Raw genomic sequence first — 21,877 nt, 5'->3', positions numbered from 1 at the left:
CAGCTAGGTTTCCACAGGGATTTGACCTGGTAACTGTGACGTGAACAGGCCTGGTCAACTACAGGTTGTTCACTTTTACCTCAACAGACATGTGCAAGTAAATAAACATGCATAATGTTGTTGGTGTTTGCTGTAACCTGTTTGGTGTTTCACGTCACTAGGGTTTACAGTGCAAGAACATTTTCTGGCAAACCCCGACCATCCTGTAGTAAAGTACGCTAACTGACTCATGTCTGTTATGCACAGACTGTGCAGTGTCAGTGAAGGACATCATGTGACTGTGACAACATATGATTTTCCTCTTTCTTATTCCTCCCTCCATCTTGTTCCATGGTTGCAGTTATATAAAGCTAATGTGGCATGTCAAGCCTTTTTAATGGGATGCACAGAGGTTTGGGAAGTGTGGCTTTAAATAGAAATATATTTGATAACACTGTCGCACTAAGGGCTAAGGAAGGAACAAGACTGAGATGACCCTGGTTGAAGCAAATTGGTTAACAAAGATGGAATCATACACATCAAGATGGAGACATGACTGGAAACTATAGTATATCTATTAATTAATAGTTGTGTATGAGAGGTTACTTACTTTTCAGCCAAAACCAGGAATAAAAGTAAAAAAAAAACTTATTTGGAGCAGTGAGGGGAAAAGAGAGCCAGGGAGAGAGAATAGGAAGAGAGCTGGTTTTCCTGAGGAGGCGAGATGAAGAGAGAAGAAAAGAGCAACAAGATAAAAGACATTTCTGAAATGGACCTCCCCTCGTGGTGAAGTGGAGTATCCCTGACAAAAGGGTGACTCAGCCTTGTTCTTTCTTTTTTCTGTCCCCCCCCTTTGATACTGACAGAGTACGGTGAGGCTTTATATGGTTTACAAGTTGAAAAACAAACATTTGGAAGCCATGACCATTAGGAAGTTGTTTTTTTCTTTTGTAAAATATTTAGTGACTTAATAGCTCTGCAGATGAGATTAAGGTTTTGGTTTGTTAGTTTAAAGGTCAAAGAGCCTTGTGTCTTGCCAAAGATGGTGAGCACAGCACCAAGCTAGCTAGCTGCTGCAACACAGCTGCTCCCATACTTGGAAGCTGCTTAAGTTCAGGTTTCTTGATCATAAATGAAAAAGCAGGACAGGACAACCTGAATTACACAATCATATTGACTAGTGTGTGGCTAGAACAAGGTTTCCAAACTTCTGGAAGTTCAGTATATTTTATATGCAAGAAATAGGTTAAATATACCCAACTGTAAAATGATTATTCTTATGTTTATAACATCTTTGATGCATGTTTGCTAACTGTAATGGTTGACATTGTTTCTACCGTCCCACCCAGAACAGGTTTCCCCAGGGTTAGGCAGGGGACGGGGGGGACTAAAGAGGGGTCTTGTATTCTGTATCTCTTCATTAAACCCTGGGGCTCCAGATATCCATTTCCATGTCTCCTTTCCTGCTTCCTTCTTGCCTTCTCTTGTTCCTCCTCTCTGTCTATCTCTCCCCCTCTCTTGTTCTTGTCCGAGGTGATCAGACAGGAAGACGATCAGACAGGGAGGGGATGTTACTGATGCTCTGTTACTCACGGCTGGACTCACTCATAGGACAGACAGTCTCTGTGGCTCAAATGAGAACACGTGCACACATATATAAACACACAATCTCGTGTTCATGTGCAGATGAACTTGCTAATATGAACACACATCAGCAAAATTACTGACCCTAATGGACATACACAACAGACATGTACCCACATGCACATTCACACACATTGAGATTGATAAGACACGGAGGAGAGAGAAGGGAAAACACTCATCCCTTCTGGCACCCACATGCTCAGAGCCCAGCAGAGGTTGGAAATTCTCATGAAAGGAGTTGTATATTTGGAGAAGACGTATCATTAAGATAGGCGGAGGGAAGAAGGAAGGGAGGGAAGGATGCACAGAAACTTTCCATCTGCTCTTTTAAAGAACCTGTTATTGCTTTTCTCACTAAAGGCCTTTCGCTCTCTCCCTCTTTCTCAACTCGATGAACCACAGCCAAAGGCCGTTAAAGACACCAGAATCACTCACAGGCAGTATTAAAAATGGGTGATTTGTTGCTAAGCAGGAAACTAAATCACAGTGTTTTGACAGATAAGAGCTAATTTGGCGGTTTAAAAAAGGAGATAAAAACAGTTATAATGTACTGGCTTTCTGGCCATCTCTTCTTTCCTAAATCTCCCATTACACTGCATTATGTAGCACTTTAAACTTTGTATTAGGGATAGGATGAAGTTTTTTGGAAGACGTTTTTAAGTCCTTTGCTTTGGTAGGGGGTATAAAGAATGACGAGTCCAGCAGTCATTTTATTCTCAAAAGTTAATGTTCTGCAGAATGGCCCTTGTAAGTGTTTTATTATGACATTGTACATGAAAGAATTGTTATTACTGATGAATTAATATGTGAAAAGCATTTTCATGTTATAGTTGGTGTTAAAGTTCAGCAATAGTATATACTGTTGGAGAGCTTAGCCTGTAAAGATTAATCATACCAGTACAACCCCCCCAAAATTGTTCTGTAGTTGAGTACATATACTTAGTTTCCTTCTACCACTGGCAGGATGCGATTCGAAAACAGTACACTCATGTCACCGAGCACATTTTTCCCCAGTACTGCTGTCTGAGACTGAATTTGTGTGTTTGTCTGTGTGACTAGCTGTGTAAATCTGTCTGTCTGCGTGCCTGCACTGGGAAGCTAAAGGGAGGAAAGCACTGAAACAGGGTGTATTTGTGCTAAGTTGTGGCCCCTGGCATGGCTGCAGCCCCCTCTGGTATCACGAGGCAAACACAGATCTACAACATGTAGAATGGACACATTGATCTTTTTATACTCACTTTGTTGATAAGACAAACCTAAAGACATGTTGTTCACATGATTGAATTTAATATGTCAGCAGTGAGTGTGTTGTCTACATTGATACAAGCCCTAAAGAGTTCAAACACAGTATATGAATGGGCAGACACTTCACATGCATGTATGTGTGCACACACAATGGCACACAAAGCGGTTGTAGAAAAGAAGTGGACATGAATTTGGCCAGAGGCGACAATGCAATTATAACTTGCCGCATGAAATTAGCCTCCTTGTGTTCCCATTCCCCACAACCAATCACATGGACAAGAGCAGGCTGGGAAAAACCTCTTCTCGCTCTCTCTATCGGGTTGTCCCGACACAATCTTGTTCATTATGCACTGAAAAAACTGAAATGAAAAAATGAAAAAATGAAAACACTGGTGCCACACTGATTCTGCACATCTGATTGACTATTAAGTATGTGTTCTTGTTAGACATACTGTATATATTACAGAGTAGCCATATGTGTGGTGCCTGTTGTTGGTCACAGTAGCATAGGACAGAAAGTGAATAAATGTCCTGTCAGGGGTGCTATTAGGACAGTCTTTTTTATCCTTAATATAAGCTAATTTTAGATTTTGTGTTGGTGCTGAACAGCCAAAACACACATGCATCCAGTTCTCCCTTTTGTTCCTGATTTGCAGCTTCTTTGTAATAAAAATAATGTAGGATTCTTTGGTATTGATGGTGTTACTGGTTCAGACCACTCTGTCCATTTTTAAATATAGTACAAGTAAACTACAAAATGATTTCCCCCATTTTTCATGCATTGCTATAGCATATATGTAAAATTAGCTAACCTTTATTTATTTATTTTGTTGTAATATACGTGCGGTTCACAGCCCTGGTTGGCAAAATGAAAACACTAGTTATTCAGTTATTTATGTGTTTTTTCTTTCTTTCCTAAATGCATACAATACATGGCATTTTGGACTCCAGTGAGGATATTCCTTCAACAATCCATTTGCTCCCCTGCTCCTCCCTCCTCTCCTCCTCTTTTATAGCCTGCCTATGGTGTTCAGCACAGTCAATGTCTTGTCTCAGTCATGAACAGCACTTTGTCCTCCATGAACAAAGCTCCGTGCAACTGTGATACCCCCGACTCTAATATAAATCAACACACTCCCCAATTTCACATTTATCCAATTTATTCATTCTATATATTTAAACAGGTGGCTTTGCTTTTAACCGTTCACAGCTGGCTGCGCCAGGAGAGAGCGGAGTCAGTAGATTATGTTTAAACAGTAGACTTGAAGCCAGTTTGGGTTATCCTTCAGCTGTCGTTGAACATGTATTCATGTGTCATATTTGGGAGTCTTCAAATAAATAAAATGCAATCTTAAAGTGAGGTAAAGTAATTGATATTGTATCAGTGCAAATCATCATGAAAATACATTTACAAAAAGTTACAGCCGTCAAGGTAACGAGGCTTGATTTAAAAAAAAAAAAATCTTGAGACTGTAGTTAAAGAAAGATAAAACATGAACATTTTAATTAGAGAAGTGTAACATAGTTCCAGCCTCCCACCTGCAGATATTATATTTTATCTTTGACATTCCTGTTCCTATATTAAGCTGGTACTCAAAAGGTTGAAACCCAGAACACTTTCTGTAATTAAGGATTTGTATGATCTTTGCAGCTAAACTGTAGAAATGATTCCAGCAAACTGAACAGAGCTCTGTGATTGTACCAGCAGCAATAAAAGCAAGAGGTTTTACATTGTCTTGTCTGTGTTCTATCAGGTTAAGGTTACATATTCCCAGCTTACTGATTACATATGCAGCGGGGGTGACGCGAATATATTTGTGTAAGAGGCTGCCTAATTACCAGAGCTGGTTCTCCACTTCACTTAACTTTCTAATTGGCTTGCCTTTTTGGCTGCCATTAATTACAAGATTTCTTATTCCATTAATGATTGGGGGAGAGAGACGCGTTAACATGCACACTCACACATACTTACAGTATGCATCCAGACAGACACACAGGCACATACTAACACCTACGCATCAGTGAGCATGAGCACACGTCTCATTTTCTGCCTCTCATTACGCAGTACAGTTTTGTGTGTGTGTGTGTGTGTCTCTGTGTAACCTGCGCCCTGCAACATCACTTTCTCTACGAAAGCACATCAAGTCCTTTTTTCAACAACAAGAAGCTTCATTAAACAATCTGTGGTCAGCCTTTTCTTATATATGTTGTCTTCCTCTCCTGTAGCATCCCTACCCCTCAGAAGAACAGAAGAAACAGCTGGCACAAGACACAGGCCTCACTATCCTACAAGTGAACAACTGGTAAGTCATTTCTGAGTTTACACGTAGTCGATTTCAGGGGCTTGACCCCCCAGGCAATCCCACTTCTTAATGACTGGAATTAATGCCTCCACTCCTCCCATATTTTCATCCCGCTATGCACCCACAGAAACATACACACACCACTTACTGAATCATCTTTACCTAGATCGATTCATAAAGAAATATGGCCTGGAGTGATTTTCCAAACCAACAGCCTAACTCAGCCCAAACATGAGAATCCATGTTATTAACAGTCCAACTACCATCTGAAAACACCCAATAAAATCATCCAACATGCACAAGTTAGACGAGAATGATTAGTGGGACTTGTTTGGAGGTTGTGGCTTTTTGTAGCACCTTTTACTGTGGCTAACTATTGTTGATTCTGTCAGTGAACAGCTTTTTTGCCATTTATAATCACTTACAGTACAGTACAGGTAAAACTTTAACATTTATGTGAGTTCCCCTTTATCCAAAAAGTTCAGAGATATTCATGCAATTAATTTACTTCCACTTTAAACAAAAAAAAAGCAGTCATGCAGATACTTTTTCCCATTGGTTTATAGCAGCAGGTGCTTATTTTCCTCTGATCATTGTTCTGTTAAAAGCCATTTTATTGATTGCCCGCTGACCATACATCCTTTTACACATCATTATTTAATACTTTTTCATAAAGCATTTAGCCTGTAAAGCTGTCCTTGTTAGCAAGGAGCTCAGCTTAGAGGCGCATAGTGTGATTGCTGCCATGCCTTTGCAAATTAATGCTCTGTAAGTGCCAACTAGTCTTAATTAGGCACAAGCGTGGCTAGCCAGGGCCATAAAATAAAGTTGCTAACTAGCTGTTTTAACCTTAGGTAGCACTATAAAAAGTAGAAAGGGCCCCTATGTCCTTGCGTGACTAGTCTTATCAGAAAGATGGCTATCAGCACATGCTTAGTGTTATTAGCCATGTTTAATTAAAGGGGCTAGAGTCCGGGTAACTGAGGCAGGGCCCGGGCAAAGGCTGTTTGATCTTAGTGTCCCATAAAATAATCCTTGAAAGTAGGATTATTGAAAGTCTAGGTGAAAGCATGAAAGTGGAGAAGTGCAGAAAAGCAAAGGGCAGCAGAAAGGGAGAGAATTAAAGAACCAGATGAAGTCAAAAAAATAGATGAAGAGAAAGAGAGAATGATGATAAGAGAGGGAGAGAAAGAGATGAGACAAGATAAATCCCCATTACCAGGAGTCTAATGACGTTAACATTATTCGTAGCCATTGTTCAATCTGAGACCTCAGAGACAGGCAGATGTTAGATTAGGGTATGGTGTATCAGTCTATGGAGAATTCATTTTATACCAGGCCAAAACCAACATGCACGCACACACACACACACACACACACACACACACACACACACACACACACACACACACAGGCCTAAAAAGCCTCCTGACCAGAGGGAATCCAATAGAGGTTATCAAATCACGTGACCTCTCTGAAATCCATTGGGGATCAATTCTTGAGATAAAGCCAAGCTGTGTGTGTGTGAGTGTGTGTGTGAGTCAGCCAGTCACATGAACACTAGCTTGGTCACTTAAGGCTGACTGTGTGCACTCGTTCTCTTTTGTTATTTTTATTGGTAGGGGATAGCAACACACCCTGAAGGTGTATGTGTGTATTTGTGCCAACACACACTGTGTAAATCGTGGGAGGTTAATCTTGGTTTGTGGAAGATGTGTGTGTCGGTGTGAGAGAGAGAGAGAGAGAGAGGAGAACCAGAGCTGGTTAATCTATGGGGTATTAGCTGTTAAACCCTGCATGCAGGGATCTCGCTGCCCCCTCACATTTTGTTGTACACGTGTGCGTATGTGTGTGTGTGTGTGTGTGTGTGTGTACACACCTGTCCACAGGCAAATTTCCTTGCATGGTTGTTTGAGTGTGCGAGGAGTACATAGTAGCATGGATGGGTGACTGAGGGGGAAAACAATAAAGTGAAGAGAAGGAGTGATGGAAAGATAATGAATGAAGAGAAGTGGAAGAGGAGAGACAGGTGGAGGAGAAAGGAAAAGAGACGATCACAAAGCGAGAGAAGAAGACAGAGGTTAGGGGAACTGCCTTTTCGCAGGCGTGTTGTTGTTCTGGTTGGGAAGCCTTGTCATTGGGTGTCTCCATAGCAACCCCTGGTGATGTTACCTCCTGACCCACTGATTTGGTGAAGTCAGTTTCCCCAGCTGTGATTCTGTTGAAGAACACACACTCGCTTTCACACACACTTGCAAAAATGCATGCATGTCTGAATTCCCCTAGAATCACACACATTTCCTCGTTCTGTCACTTGCACAAAAACAGGTCTACAACGTTGAAATCAAGCCAAACAGGACTTCAGAAAGCCCAGAACACTTAGTGGAAGTGTGTTTCAAGGTAATACGCCATTGGCGTTGAAGGACTGCCAATGAACTGTGGGTCATCCAGGTTTCTTGACCTAATGATGAAAAACATGTTCACCTGACAAATAAAGTGCTTAGTGCATGGCACATGATGAAGACACTCTTCTTTCCTTCCTCTTCACTTTGAATACACTGTATATTATCACACAGTCTTTCTCTCTCTCTTGCTCTCTCGCTCTCTCTCTCTCTCTCTCTGTCATGCACTCACACACCATGGATGTGTTAACACACATGTCAGTGTGTATTATTGATGAGTGAGCATGCGGCAGAGCTCAGCAGATTAAATAAAAATGCTAAAGGCCGGCAAGGGGTGCAGATCACTCATGAATTATTGGCAGAAATACTCTGCACCAGGGAATCTCAGTTTGAATGGAGAAATTCTGTGTGTGTGTGTGTGTGTGTGTGTGTGAGCTGGGGGGCAGTAACTTGTTCACATTTACATAAAATAATCATATGTACATCATATACTGCACACACCCAAATGCAAATACTCTGACACATCCCTACACAGTAGTCTGTGCAGTGTATACATACACAAATATAAAGTCACATGCACACCTCCCAAACAGTTAAGGTATGCACACACCCACAAACAAATGCACAGTTACATAAATGTTCACGAATTGACTCATTTTTATTAAACAAATGATTTAAGCAAGATTATTTTGTAAAATCCCAATTATAAATTAACTGTACGAAGAAAAGACAGTATTATACTTCTACTGTACATTTTGAAGACACAAAGAAGTATATTATACAATAAATTAAATTAACATTTCATTATGGTTTGCAGGCTGAAAATAAAAAAGAAAATCAATACTGCCAGGCTAATTTTGTCTTAAAAACATATGTAGTTTATTTGAACAGAAACGGTGATATTTTAGTTTGTCCCACAAATGTTTTGTGTTCCTCATATGCCACTGTAAGTATAGTACCTGTTGACAGAAGTACCTGAAGAGTATCCTCTCAGCTTAAAGTCTTAGAGGCATTTATTTACAGCGTGACTATGTTCAAACAAACACCTTCATAATTAAGTTCCTGTTATTAGTGGTGACATTTTTCACAGTAAACAAAGTGTAGACTGGTGACAAATTAATGGAATAACCTGAATGAATGAGTGGTCTCCTCCAGGATGACAGTGTCCCCATCCATAGGACAGGAGGGGGGTCACTAAATGGTTTGATGAGTATGAACATGATGTGAATCAAGTGGCCTTCACAGTCACCAGGTCTCAGCCCAGGTGAACACCTATAAAGGATTTTAGAGCAACGTGTTAGACAGCGTCTCCACCACCATCATCAAAACACCATGAGAGAATATCTATTGGAAGAACGGTGTTCATCTCTCCAGTAGAGTTCAGAGACGTGTAGAGTCAATGCCAAGGAGCACTGAAGCTGTTCTAGTGGCCTACTAAGACACTTTTTGTTGGTTTTTTGTTTAATATGTCACCAGTCTGTACATAAACTAAGTGCACGTAAAGTAAGCAGGCACCTGAAATAGGCAACTCAAAGCTTATGAATTTACTTCAAAACATTTTAGGAATTTTGTGGCACATTCAAAATGGTAACTAAAAGACAAAACAACTTTTTCACAATGTGGTATAAATATGAGATATAAATGAATAAGTGGAGAAAGAAGTAAGTAATCACATCAGAAACATTTGTCTCAGATTTAGGTCAGTCAAGCGCCAAAGCCTGTTACCTAGTCACACATTTAAACCTCTCTGGATACAAGCAGCAGCTAAAAGCACAATATATAAAATGTCTTTTTTTCACTGCTTTCTCTTTCTCTGGATACAGTTAGTATCTGTCTGCTAAGTTCTCCTAACGCTCCGGTGATGAAAAAATCGATGGCGAGGTCATCAGGTTTCCCTTATTGGCTGCCCCTCCCCTTCCTGCTTGCAATTTAATAATGCCCCTTTAAAGGCAGTGTTTAAGCTCTGCCGAACGATTGTTTTGTCAATAAGATCTCCTTTTACGAACATCTTAAAAGCATGGACAGGGAGAGAGAGAGGGAGTATTTAAGAGGCCAGAGTGGACGGATGTTGAGGCTACCTAGGAAGGAGCAGCGTGGCACATACGTATACAGTATGTCACTTATCAGGTTTCTGAGAGAACGATCAGAGGACAGGAAGAAGGGAAGGAGAGCAAGTGAGTGGGGGAGGAAAGAGAAGTTGGGTAGGGAGAGAGCAAAAACAACATGGAAACGTGGATGGAGAAAAAGCACTTAGTGTCTTTTTCTTCTTGGCATCAAATTCCCATAGTAGTTAAAGTTGGGTAAATGTGCACATGCAGTGTTCATGCTAGTAAAGCATATTCAGATGAAACTGATGGATAATTCTTCGTTTTGACCATTGTATTTGTGGCAGTTGAGATAACATTGTTTTGTGCTGTGATGAAGCTAAAAAGAAGTCACATAGGAAAAGAAACAGTCAGATGGGTTTTAAACAAACTCCAAGGAGGAGCAAACAATGGCAAAAGGTGAAACTATAAATGGTCTATTGTAAACATCGCTCACAGTTTGCACAGCAAACCCTGTTCAGCTTTGATCATAGTTGAGCATGCACAGTTTTCCTGTGAAATGTCCAATTATTACCATAACATTTAACATTTTGGGTGAGGTCCCTTTGTTTTACAGCCAATTAAAGTAGTTAGAAAGCTGTCTAAACTATTATCTTCTGGTTAGATGTGGCAAAGCTGTATGATAGAAATGATGGCTAAAGCTACCTAAATATAATCCAAGTTGTCATAAATCAGAATCATCCTTTAAATAATATGAGAGAGTATGGTAGAGTGAGATGAGCTGTGTGGTTCAATATGTTGACAAGCCAGAGAGAGAGAGATGCTGGAACTTGTTCACAGAAAGCCTACTGAGGTTTGGTTTGGAATTAGCAGGCCCAGTTTCAGTCCATGCCCTAAAGCCTGAATCACACACTGCAGCTCTTTCAACCTGCTTCAGCCTGAAACTACCAGACACTAGAGCAAACTGCACACTCTCAAACACTCATGCATTTTCACTAAATACGACCTCACCCTCAGATTTCACAGCTGAGTTGCAAAGTAAAAATAATTTCAAATACAATGCTCTCTTCTCTGTTTGATGTGTCAAGCTACTGGTAACAGTCTTTAGCCTGTGCAGACATGACCCTGTCTTTACTGCATTATGTCAGTAGAAATGTGTGTAAACATGTGGGTGTGCAAAATACATATAGGTGTCCATGTGCAAAGCCACACTGCAAACCAAACACCAACCCCCCCGCCCTTTTTAACAGCACAACGCCCGCGGCCAAACCTGCTTTTCTATTCATCCGCCTGTCTTTTTTATTTCCACCTCTTTTCTTCCTACTCCTCTCCCTTGCTTTTCAAACTCCTCTTGTAGTAGGGAAGGGGGGTCCGAAACATGAAAGGTGGCTGAGTGTGGTCTGTAGCACACATGATCACTGTCGTACAGGCGATGGCAGCCTGTTGTTGTTCTCATCATGATCTGGTCTTATGGTGATCAAACACTGTTGTTGAGTGAGTCAGCTGGGACGCAGAGCAAGTGCTTTGTGCCAAATTAAATACATCGAGAAAATAGGACACTTCCTCCTACAATTAACAGCCATAAAATTGTCATTGATTTCATGCGTTTAAAATAAGTGATGGGTTTATTTAAAGGATTTGTAGACAAAGCATAAAATGATGAGGCTAACAGACTTTTCTGCTGGCACAGACACAGATGTGGGGAGCTGCCACTGATGAGATAAACTGAATGTTCTGAAATCATATAAAAAAAACTTAGTGACGCATAACTGATAAAAGTATTGGCTGGTTACTTTGTATTTTAGAGATATTAACAGATTTTTTTCCTACTTAAAATTGATGTAATCATACATATGGAAGTAACTACCAAGAATGTAAATGTTACCCTCGTTTCCTCACATCCACACCTTTGGTGGTTGCTGACTGTGGATGTCGACTGCCTAAAAGTGCCTTTACTAGATTCTGGGCAGTCAGGGGGATCCCCACTGCGATGGCTGCTGTGAGTCAGTGGGGGGAAGTGACACGCGCAGAGGCAGGATATGACACGGGTAGTGTTGGGAGATGTAGGTCAACCACTGTGTTTGCAGCGGTTACCACTGCTGTCAGCAATACTGGCTCCATATGACAACGTGGTCATCCATGTGTTTGTATTATTGTGAGATTTTTTTTTTTATCTCTGGTCATTAGGTTTGTTATTTATTTGTGAACATGGTTAACAAGAACACATTGAATTTATTTGGATGCAAATAATGCAAAAAGAGTCACTTGTACACACACATAGTTACACATACATCCTGATCCAAACCCAAGACTACAGGACACACGCTCTGTCCAGTGTTGTTTGTGGAGGCTGTAGCACAAGAAAGCCATGTTGTTTCTTGGTAAAGCCAGGCTTCAAGCCATACCCTCTCACTGGCATTGATGGATGGCTGGCTAACTGAGTCCAAGACTGACTGCATGTGTGTGAAGGGAAGTGGGAACAGAGATAAAGAGAGTGACTGAGGTCACACGTGACAGCTACATGCTCCCTCCTGACGTCTTATTCTTTGTTTCTGTTTCTTTTTCTCATATTCTAAACTGTTTTGCTCTATCTGTTTCTCCATCCCTTCTGGCCCCTCTCTCCCACGCTCTGTTTATATTTTGTCTTTTGGCAGGTCCTATTCAGAGGTCAGTGAGTGTTGCAAAGCCAGCTCAGTCTGAACCAATGAGTTCATGTGTGTTCTTCAAGTGGCCATCATATCCTTTATGTGACTCTGTGAGGCACCTGGTTGTCATGAACACACTAAAGAAACATACGCTCTGAGCTCTTCTTCTGTTTGTGTGTGTGTACTTACCCAACCTGTTGCTCTACTCTGTAAAACCAGCTTTAGTGGTAGATTCATGGCTCTCTTAATGGCACGCTCCTGGGTAGTGGAACAAGGAGTGTGTGCGTGCTTACATACTTGTATTTTATGTGTGTGCAGTAATGGGTTAAGTGACCTCATGGCTGCTCTCAGTCTAAAGCGCCTTTTAAATTTCACACTGTTTTCTTCTGTTTGTCTCTATATGTGGCAGTGGATCCAACTAATCCACCTCATGTTATTATGAGCTGAATCAGCAGAACTTCATGTACTAAATGTGTGTATGTTGGTGGGTGTGCCTGTGCATAACTATGCATGGTTTCAGTAACTGTTTGCCTGCCAAAAAAGATTTACATGCATTGCTGACTCAAAACACAGGCCTCCAGTCTGATAAGAGCCAAGCTGCAGCCAAACGGTGCTCAGTCTTGGTCATGTGACTCATGACTACATGACCTCACTAAACCTTACTAGTTAGTCAAATGTGTGTGTTCCACATTGTTTTGCACCTGTAAACATGCATGTATTTTTATGCCTGCCACAGTGGCTTACCCCAAGATGATGTGTGCGGTACAGTACCACACCTTCATCACAAACCTAATGCACAGAATCTGTTGCTATAGGAGGAGACTGAGAAGCAGGAAGGATCATAGGAATGAGCTGGTTGCATGTTTTGTGTTTTACAGACTTAAGAAAACTAGCAAATTCAGTTGTTTGATTGGTCTGAGAAGATTTGGGGAAAACAGCCAGAATGATCGTAGTCGTTGACAAGTGAGTGCATGTAGCAGAATGTGTGCTGGTGCAGAACATAACTGTGTATATGCCTGTGGGTATTTGTAGCTATTGAAAGCTGCACAGACAAATTAGGAACACAACCACCTCTGCACAATGTTAGAAAGCTTACTCCTACATTTCTGTGTAATTCACATCTTAATTCTAAAATAATTGGCTCCCACCCTGGGTTCAGGACCCAGATGGTGTCAAGCTACATTTCAGGCCATCACAAGATTATTGAGGTTATAGGAAAGAAAACATACTGTTGATTTGTCTCTTTTTGTAGAAACGTAAATAACTCATGCGATAACCATAGATGAGGGGTCACAAGTAAACACTATTTAAAACCCACTCTTTTAAATCTTTCATCTCTTTTCATCTATATGTCCATCATAGAAAAGTTTTAAACACATAAATTAAAAAGAGGGGCAGCACAGTGGCACGGTGGTTGGCACTGTTGCCTCACAGCAAGAAGGTTGCCGGTTTACGACCTTTCCGTGCGGAGTTAGCATGTTCTCCCCATGCTTGCATGGGTTCTCTCCGGGTACTCCGGCTTCCTCCCACGGTCCAAAGACATGGTTGATCGGTGTCTCTGAATTGCCCGTAGGAGTGAATGTGTGCGTATGAGTGATTGTTCGTCTGCATGTTGCAGACGAACCCCGTGACCCCATTTGGGACTGAGCGTTATAGAAGATGAATGAATGAATTAAAAAGAACACACATAAAGATTTCACATACAAGTCATGCAAACAAAAATGTAAAAATCTGAGAACTAGTTACATTTGTCTTGTTTGCATATGTTTCTGTTGCAAATACTTCTGCAAGGAGCTGCATTAGTTTAATGAAACTAATTTGAAGCATCCAATCAAAGCATCTGACCTGAGAACAGCACTGAGAAGGAAGGAAAAAGAGGAAGGGATGCTGGGAAAGGTGAAGGAGGTGATTTATGCATTATCTCATCAACTGAGGAGAACAAGGAGAAAGCCTCATAACTGTAATTTCCTCACTCACCCACAAGCAATACACTCACATACATATACACACATACATACACACAAGTGCACTGCCACCCCCTGCTGTGAATAAGAGAATATGCGAGCTAATAAAATAAGTAATTACTTAAGAAGATGGAGATGTGCTGGGACACAGGACGGCATAATAAAGTGGTGCAGGGATACGCTGTGTGACATAGGACTGGGGCTGGTGTGTAAGGTGTGTGTGTGTGTGTGTGTGTGTGTGTATATGTGTTAGCTCTAATTTGATGTAAGATTGCTTATCTTGTAATTTATGGCTGTAACTGTATTTGTGGGTGTGCACAAGTGCAAATCAACTGCTTCTGTGTAATTTGAATTTTTTATTTTTAACAATTATGTTATGCAGAAGTAAATTGTGTCAAAATGTGTGTTATTGAAACAGGATTGGTTAAAAAGTTCTTTGCAAAGAGTCAAAAGAAATTAATTCAGATTAAATAAACGTGTGTGTGTTCACCAGTGAGTAGGAAGGATGTATGGGCTAGGCGTTAACTGTGGTTGAGCAGTAGACAATCGATGCTAGCTGCGCAGTGACATGATGATGATGAGCAACATGATTCTGCCTGTCAAAGCGCACTTTTTTTGTGGTTACAGTTATTTTAAGCAGCTCTTAGATTTGAATATGCATGTAAACCTCTGTCAGCATGCACTGAAATCCGCCGCTGGGGTCCTGTTGAACGTGTGTGATGTTGGAATTGCCAGTTGTGACTAAAACAGTGTGTGCAGGACTGTGCATGTGTGTGCACATTCTCTCAGATTACTAATGTAATATTGGCAGTGAGTGCAGAGGATGTGTGTACATACAGTACATGTATGTGCACATTTGTGTGTTTCAGTGGAGCTCATATTACTGATATAATACTGGTAGTGGGCTCAGGAGATGTAAGTGTGAGTATACATGCCACAGAAACAGAGAACTCAACCTGAATTTAAATCAACTAGCTCGCAGAATAACCTTTTGTATATCCAATCTGCATCTTTCCACTGCTCGTTATTAAATTATCCCCTAATTGGTCACGCAACAAAGGCAGCTGATGAAAAAGACAATTTCTTGCTTTTAATTGGGCATTTCACATGTGCTTCGTGTACACCTGTGTGCAGCAGCCTCAGCTCAGTGTGTCAGTGTATGTGTGTGTCTCTAGTGTAATGAGAATAGGACATTAGCAAGGGCTTGGCAGACGCCGTCACAATCAGTTCCACTCCTTCCAGAGGAGGGAGAGGGGTGGGTGGATTAATTCAGACATTAGCAGTCTCAGAAGGAGAAATAGATTGAAGGCAAAACAACAAAGAATAAAGTTCATCCAGTCTCTTTATATGACTTTTACGAGCTTTCAGTTCAGGCGTAACATGTGGCCAGTGTGTTTTTTATCCATCCATGGGTGCATGTGTATGCCAATCATAGTGGGAATCCAACTCATACCAGTAGCAGAGGTCACACCATGCTGGATTCCCTGAACTAAACAAGACCAAATTTTATTTCAGGTTATTTTCCTTCATTCTTCTTGTCTTTTGATATTTTTTTTGCCCAACTTTGGGCCTACCACCAGTGGTGTGTCACGCCAAAATAGCCAAGCTATTGTTGCCCTGAGTGGAGCTGAATAGTGCAGTTCATTGTGTTGTGATGGGAGGCAGGGGAATGAACAGGCTATAAACACTGGCCCTATAACACCCATGGGTCATGCAAAGGTGAAGCCTCATTCCCCCTAATAGAGATTTGCTCTTCTCTTCTCTCTCTCTTTCCTTTCTGTTTCTCCATCACTCTTTATCTCTCTGTCTTCTGCCTTATTTCCTCTCTTGATTCCTGTCGTTTTCTCCCTCACCCCATCCTCCACCTCTCACAGTCTTTCTCTGTCAGCTTATTAACGGTCACAGCAAGAGTGTCTGCTTTGCAGACCAGAGCCCCTTGCCTTCCCCGCCCCACTCTCTCACTCCTCCTTCTCTCCCATTCTCCCGCTCTCCATCGTTCCATTCCCCTGGCTGCTATTATGAGAGGCATTTTATCCTTTGTTCCAGCCCCCATGGTGCATCTGGCCTGAGATATGGGGACAGCGGGGACAGGAAACCGGCAAGAGTTTTTGCAAGGAGGAGGGGGTCTGGTGGGTCAGAATGCGAGTTTGTTGCTGGGAGGTGGACTGCCAGTTAACACCATACAGGGAAGGAATGATAAGGAGGGAGTGGGCAGGAGAAGGAAACAGATACAGGGAGGGAGTTATGACAGGGTGAGTCACTGTAGCTGTTCTTTTAGGAGTACTTGCAGCCCTTGTAGGTTTAGTAAGAGCAGCAGCAGCAGTGATTGTAGTATTATCACTTAATTGATACATTGTCTATTTAATCTGTAGAGTAAACAAGCACTGGTGCCATGTTTCAGAAAGGCCACATCAAGTTCCAAGGCCATTACATATGGTATCTCCCTAATCACCACTGTACCAGGAACAAATGCCTGACTTTTTAAGAAGTGCACACCTATTGCCAAAACAAACTTCCCTGTTGCATCAGTGTATTTTTGTGAGAGCAAGGAAGAACCAAGTTTTGGAGGAGAGAAATAAAGATGAAGGAAAAGTAAAAGAGGCAGAACAGAGGTGAGGAGACAGCAGTGACAACAAGACAAGAGGAAGGAGGTGCAGAGAAAGAGGGGTCAACAGTTAGCCAGCACTGGCCTCAATTTGACCTCATCCTTCTATAAAGGGTCTGGAGAGGAGAGGCGAGGAGTGTTAAAGGAATGTTTAGGCCTCCTCAGCCCTCCTTGCCCTCTCTCCCTCGCTCCTCCTTCCATATCTTCCCCAACAAAACAGGGTAGCGAAGGAGGAAAGGAGGGAGGGGGTGTTGCCGATAAAACTCCAGACATTCCCTCATTTGATGGTGCTCTGCCATGTCCGTGCATTCTTGCATTCCTCCCTGATTCTTTGTCTCTCTACCCCCAAATTCCAATTCAGAATACGTTATTATAACAGAGAGCAAAACTGCCAAAATATTTGAGCTCAAATGTTGACGAGCTCCCTGTCTTGTTCTGTCAGTTCACCTCACAGAAAGCTCCACTAGCACCCTGTCAAAAATGAACAGTTTTTCTAAAGACGCTTACAAGCAATAACAGATCAGCAGGGAAACAATTAGGCTGCTAATCATGCTCTCTTTCTCTTTGCTATCTGTCTTCATTTCCCTGCAGCTCTGTCTTTGGAAGGTGAAGCAGGATAGACAACTGGCAGAAAAAAAGGAGGAGCACCATAAAATGCTGATAGAGGGAATATTAAAATGATATAAAACAGGGTTCCATTCACTAATTAAGGGTCACAGTGATGTACCAGCTAGTGTTCTTATGCTTGTCCTCTGTCCTAGACCCCTCAAACAGTTCTTTTTCCAGCCTCAGCAGTGTAGCACAACTATTATTTGCTTAAAGTTCAGCTAATACTCCCCTCTTAGAGATGAAATAAAAAGTGTCCGTTGGGGCAACAGCAGGAACACATAAATCAAGTCAGAAGCCCCATGAGCCCTCTCTCCTTAGGGTCATTACAGGTCAAAGGGTCACTTCACAAGGGGTTAGGCAGAGCAAGGCCAGAGTGCTGCCTGTGTGAGTGTGAGAGCGTGAATGTGTGTGAAAAGATGCAGGACAGGGAGTGAGAGACCAATGAAGTGGAGTGTGTGTGTGTGTGTGTGTGTGTGTGTGTGTGTGTGTGCGCACGCGCGCACAATAAATCTGCTGTCACAGAGTAACACATGGGCACCCGTCTTAACAAAGTATCACCCAAAACAGTGCCTCTCACCAGTGGTAACTTGGCATGTTTCTGTCAGCAACACTTCCCACACTGCTGCGCTCGAAGCCAAGTGTGTTAAACAGTCAGCAATCTCAGCTCGTTGTGAGGTGGAGCGTCTCTTGCAAAGCAAGATACGTCGACGTGTTTCAAAAAGGCAGAGAGAAAATCCTGGTTAAGCCTCGCCCCACAAAGACCCCAGTGTTTAGGCCAATGTGACTGTGTATACGCTGAGCCTGTGCAAGTCTGTACAAGTCATGGAGTTCTGCGTTTTGAAAGACGGATGTTAAGATGTGACTTTCACCCTGACTATTAAGGCTTTACCGGGGTTCAGGCTTGCTTAGGAGAGAATAATTTCTTCATATCACTATTATGGTTACCTAAGAGATACAGGCTGGTTTGGCAGTGTATTTGTTTTTATGATGTGTGCCAAGATTTTTAAGGTCTTAGTCAGCAATTTTTGCCTAATCTTGTTGAGAAATACATTAACTGTGTATGCCTTTGTCCCTTCTCCTTCCTTCTCCTCCCTGTTACCATCCACCCTCCTCCTCTTCTTCAGGTTCATTAACGCGAGGAGGAGAATAGTCCAACCCATGATCGACCAGTCAAACCGTGCAGGCAAGTCTCCTATAGTTTCAGTATTTGAGCCATGCATGTGAAAGCCGTCCACACTCCATGCACCCAGAGGCACCTCAGCTGGTAAGACTGGCCCCCCCCCCCATCCTGGAATGTCCAAAACCCCCAGGGGCTTTCCCCTGCACGGTCGTGACTGACCACCAAAATGTTATAACATTAACACCAACCATTAATCAACCTGACATGCCATTTGTGGTGAGAAACAATTCATTAATTATAAAATATAATAATTTGTCTGAAACTTAGTTAATGATGAATGGATTTATTGTACTTGGTGCATAAACAAAACTAGCTGTGCTCCCAGTAAAGTTTGCTTTTAATGCCTTCCTCCCCCTTTGCAAACCAGGTAGAAAAAAAAAAAAAAACTCAACCCAAAACAAAGACAACTGCACCCATTTCTTTTTTGGGGGGAACTGTTTGGCTTTTTGACTCCAGACCTGTTTTTACCCCCCATCCTCACTCCTTTAAACTCCCCACCTCAGACCTATTTGCGGCTGTTGGAGGGAGGGAGGGGAATGAGTGAGTGGTCCCCTGGTGCATGGCTTGGTTTGGACTGCTGTAAACTTTATTACCTGTAATAGGGGTCAAAGGTCAGCATGGCATTAGGGGCGCAGTAAAGTTCAAAGGCATTCAGTGGGGCTGAGGTCTTGCTTTTGGTTGACTGACCCCCAAACAGCCTAAATCGAGGGTAAGTGGATTTCTATAAGAGCAGAACAATGGTGGTGAGCAAAAATAAGAACCCTATCAGGTTTCACTTGTCATTGCTGCTCAGTTATAGGAAGCATTTAGAGGAGAAGGCATGTAGAGCAGATTCTAAGGCCATTCTGCAATGACTTGAAACTGATTAGAGCTTTAGCCTAAAGTTCAGTTTGTTTTTTACATCATCTATACAATCATACATTGATAGGAGCAGCAGTTACAGTAAAAACATAATGGTGTTAAGTTCCAGAAGCCATTTTGTTCCACATAATATGCCCTGAGTATTCTTTTAAGTAGCAGGTATTTGGTTTCAGACTTTTTCTAACAGTTCAATAGCCTTACATTAAACAGCAAAACTGTGGAATCAGGTTTATTATTTTAAAGACCTTAAAGCTAAAGGAGGAAAGAGGAGAAACTGTGTTTTAAGGAGTCAATTATAAAGAATTAATTTTATCTCCATAAGAACTGAAGTCATGCTAATATGTTATATTGATTTGCCATCAGTTATTCTGTAAAAGTAGCTGTCACCTCTTCCACCATGTTCAAATTTAATTGTATAACGAGTCCTGGGTGTGTTAAGTGCACCATAGTGTCCGATTCCTATTAAAACATTTAGATGTATTAAAGTCTACCAGGGGTTTACAGTGGAGAGCCGGCTGCAGAGAGACAGAGTAGAATGACACTGACAGACAACGTTGGCCCCCTGTGTGTGCACCGGCCAACAGATGATCCTGCTTCGGCCACTGAACCTTAATTAAAAGCACTAATTGACCACTCCGTCCCCTCCCTCCAATCCCTCTGTCTCCTCCTCCATCCACAGTAAGTCAAGGAGCTCCCTACAATCCAGATGGCCAGCCGATGGGGGGCTTCGTCATGGACGGCCAGCAGCACATGGGAATCAGACCACCTGGTAAGGCTTTCTCTGTGTGTCTCTGCCCTTCTTTCTTCCCTCACTGTTGTTAGCTCATTTCTGTGTGTCTGCCCTTCTTTCTTCTCTTTCATACCTCTTACCTCATCAGTCCTTGCTCATATATTTTCCCATCTTCTTTTTCCCCCGTTCCCATCTTCTGACATCTCTAGGTGTCAGTGTTTCATACAGTATCTGCCATGTTCATGGTTTATTCTACCAACATACTACTTGTCTTTTGTCACTTAGTGTTGCTGTGCGGTGATTTAAGTGTAAGCTGTGCAGTTTATGCAGTGATAAAGATATAGACGTACTCTACACACACACACAGACATCCCCCCTTGACACACAAACCAGAACAGGTGTGGTCAATCACATTACACAATCCGTCTCCTTTCCCACTCCCTCACTCTCAGACCCTCTCTCTCACGCCATCAGGTCTAATCCCAGAGTTTGTCCTTAAGCTCCTCTCCTTCTCCTCTGTCCCCCGTTTTCTGGGATTCTCTCAAGTCTCTAACTCAATCTCACCCTCAACTCAAAGTCAGCAGGTTTGGATAAACTGCCAGACTACTTAACCCCCACCCCTCTTTGCCCCTTTCATCACTCGCTCTGCAGATTTAAGCCAATATGTGCGTTTGCTATGTTGTCTGTCAAGGTGGTTTCACAACAAAATCGCCTCTGGTATGTTCCTCAGGGTTTTCCTTTCAGTTTGCAAACACTTTCCTGGTTACATTTGATTGCAATAACTTAATAAAACTTGATCAACTGCTGTTATATTGCAGAGACATATCAAACCCTTTTACACTGGTTTTGCATTCAATTTGCTCTTTCTATGCGTCTCAGGACCAATGGGTGGAATGGGCATGAACATGGGCATGGAAGGTCAGTGGCACTACATGTAGCCCAACACCAGTCCAACCAGTCGCAACACAAAGGGGGATGTGAGTACACGTTTACCCACACTGACTTACACTCACAAGTTTGTTTAATTTTCCAGATCAACTGAGGCAGGACTACAACACTGAATCTCAGACTCATAAATGATTCATATACACATGAGTTCAGATGAATTCGTCTATATGCCTGTGGTTTTAGGTTGTAGTTTAAAATGTTGGTTTAAAAAAGAGATTGCTGGCAATTTGTACTAATATTCAGTAACAAAATAATCATGAAAATATACAAGTTTTTGATGGTGCAAGTCCTTGTTTGGCAAATGGCTACTCTCCAAACTCATACTCAGGAGAAAGTAATTTCTACTTCTGCGTTTAAATGTTCAATGTTACAAACAGGCTCTTGTTCTTGCCAAGCTAATATTTCTCTGTTAATATCGGACTCCCCCTCCCCCCTCGGTCTAGTGATAACACCCTTTGATCACAACCTTGTAATTCTTTGTATGTAATGTTTGTGTGCATGTGGCCTGGTGCAGTACGTGCATTTCTTTTAAGCAACTTTTCTTGGTTTGTGTGTCAAACTGACAGGAGAAAAAGGATGAATGGGGCAAAGGGGAGGAGAAGAGTGATGAGGAAAGAAGGCAGGGATGATTTGGGACAGGGGATGGGTGGGGAGATGAGGCGGGAGAATTGGGGGGGGGGCAGGTAGGATGTTGCCATAGCAACAGACTGATTGGCA

General features: G+C 42.0%; 1 protein-coding gene across 5 annotated transcripts in view; it reads left to right on the top strand.

Annotated features, from left to right (window-relative positions):
- The window catches only part of meis1b (Meis homeobox 1 b), a 188,138-nt gene that overhangs the window by 156,917 nt on the left and 9,344 nt on the right, over window positions 1–21,877 (top strand). For all 5 annotated transcript variants that reach the window (XM_020601805.1, XM_020601808.1, XM_020601807.1 and 2 more), the window contains 4 exons: window positions 5,095–5,171; window positions 18,566–18,624; window positions 20,162–20,251; window positions 21,092–21,189. In XM_020601805.1, the coding sequence (XP_020457461.1) occupies window positions 5,095–5,171; window positions 18,566–18,624; window positions 20,162–20,251; window positions 21,092–21,150 (285 nt within the window). In that variant the 3' untranslated portion in view covers window positions 21,151–21,189. The remainder of the gene's footprint in view (window positions 1–5,094; window positions 5,172–18,565; window positions 18,625–20,161; window positions 20,252–21,091; window positions 21,190–21,877) is intronic.

The sequence above is a fragment of the Monopterus albus genome, unplaced genomic scaffold, assembly GCF_001952655.1.
Source record: "Monopterus albus unplaced genomic scaffold, M_albus_1.0 scaffold52.1, whole genome shotgun sequence".
NCBI classification, from domain to species: domain Eukaryota; kingdom Metazoa; phylum Chordata; class Actinopteri; order Synbranchiformes; family Synbranchidae; genus Monopterus; species Monopterus albus.
The sequence above is the reverse complement of the archived record's forward strand: the minus strand, read 5'-3'. Positions and strand labels throughout refer to the sequence as shown.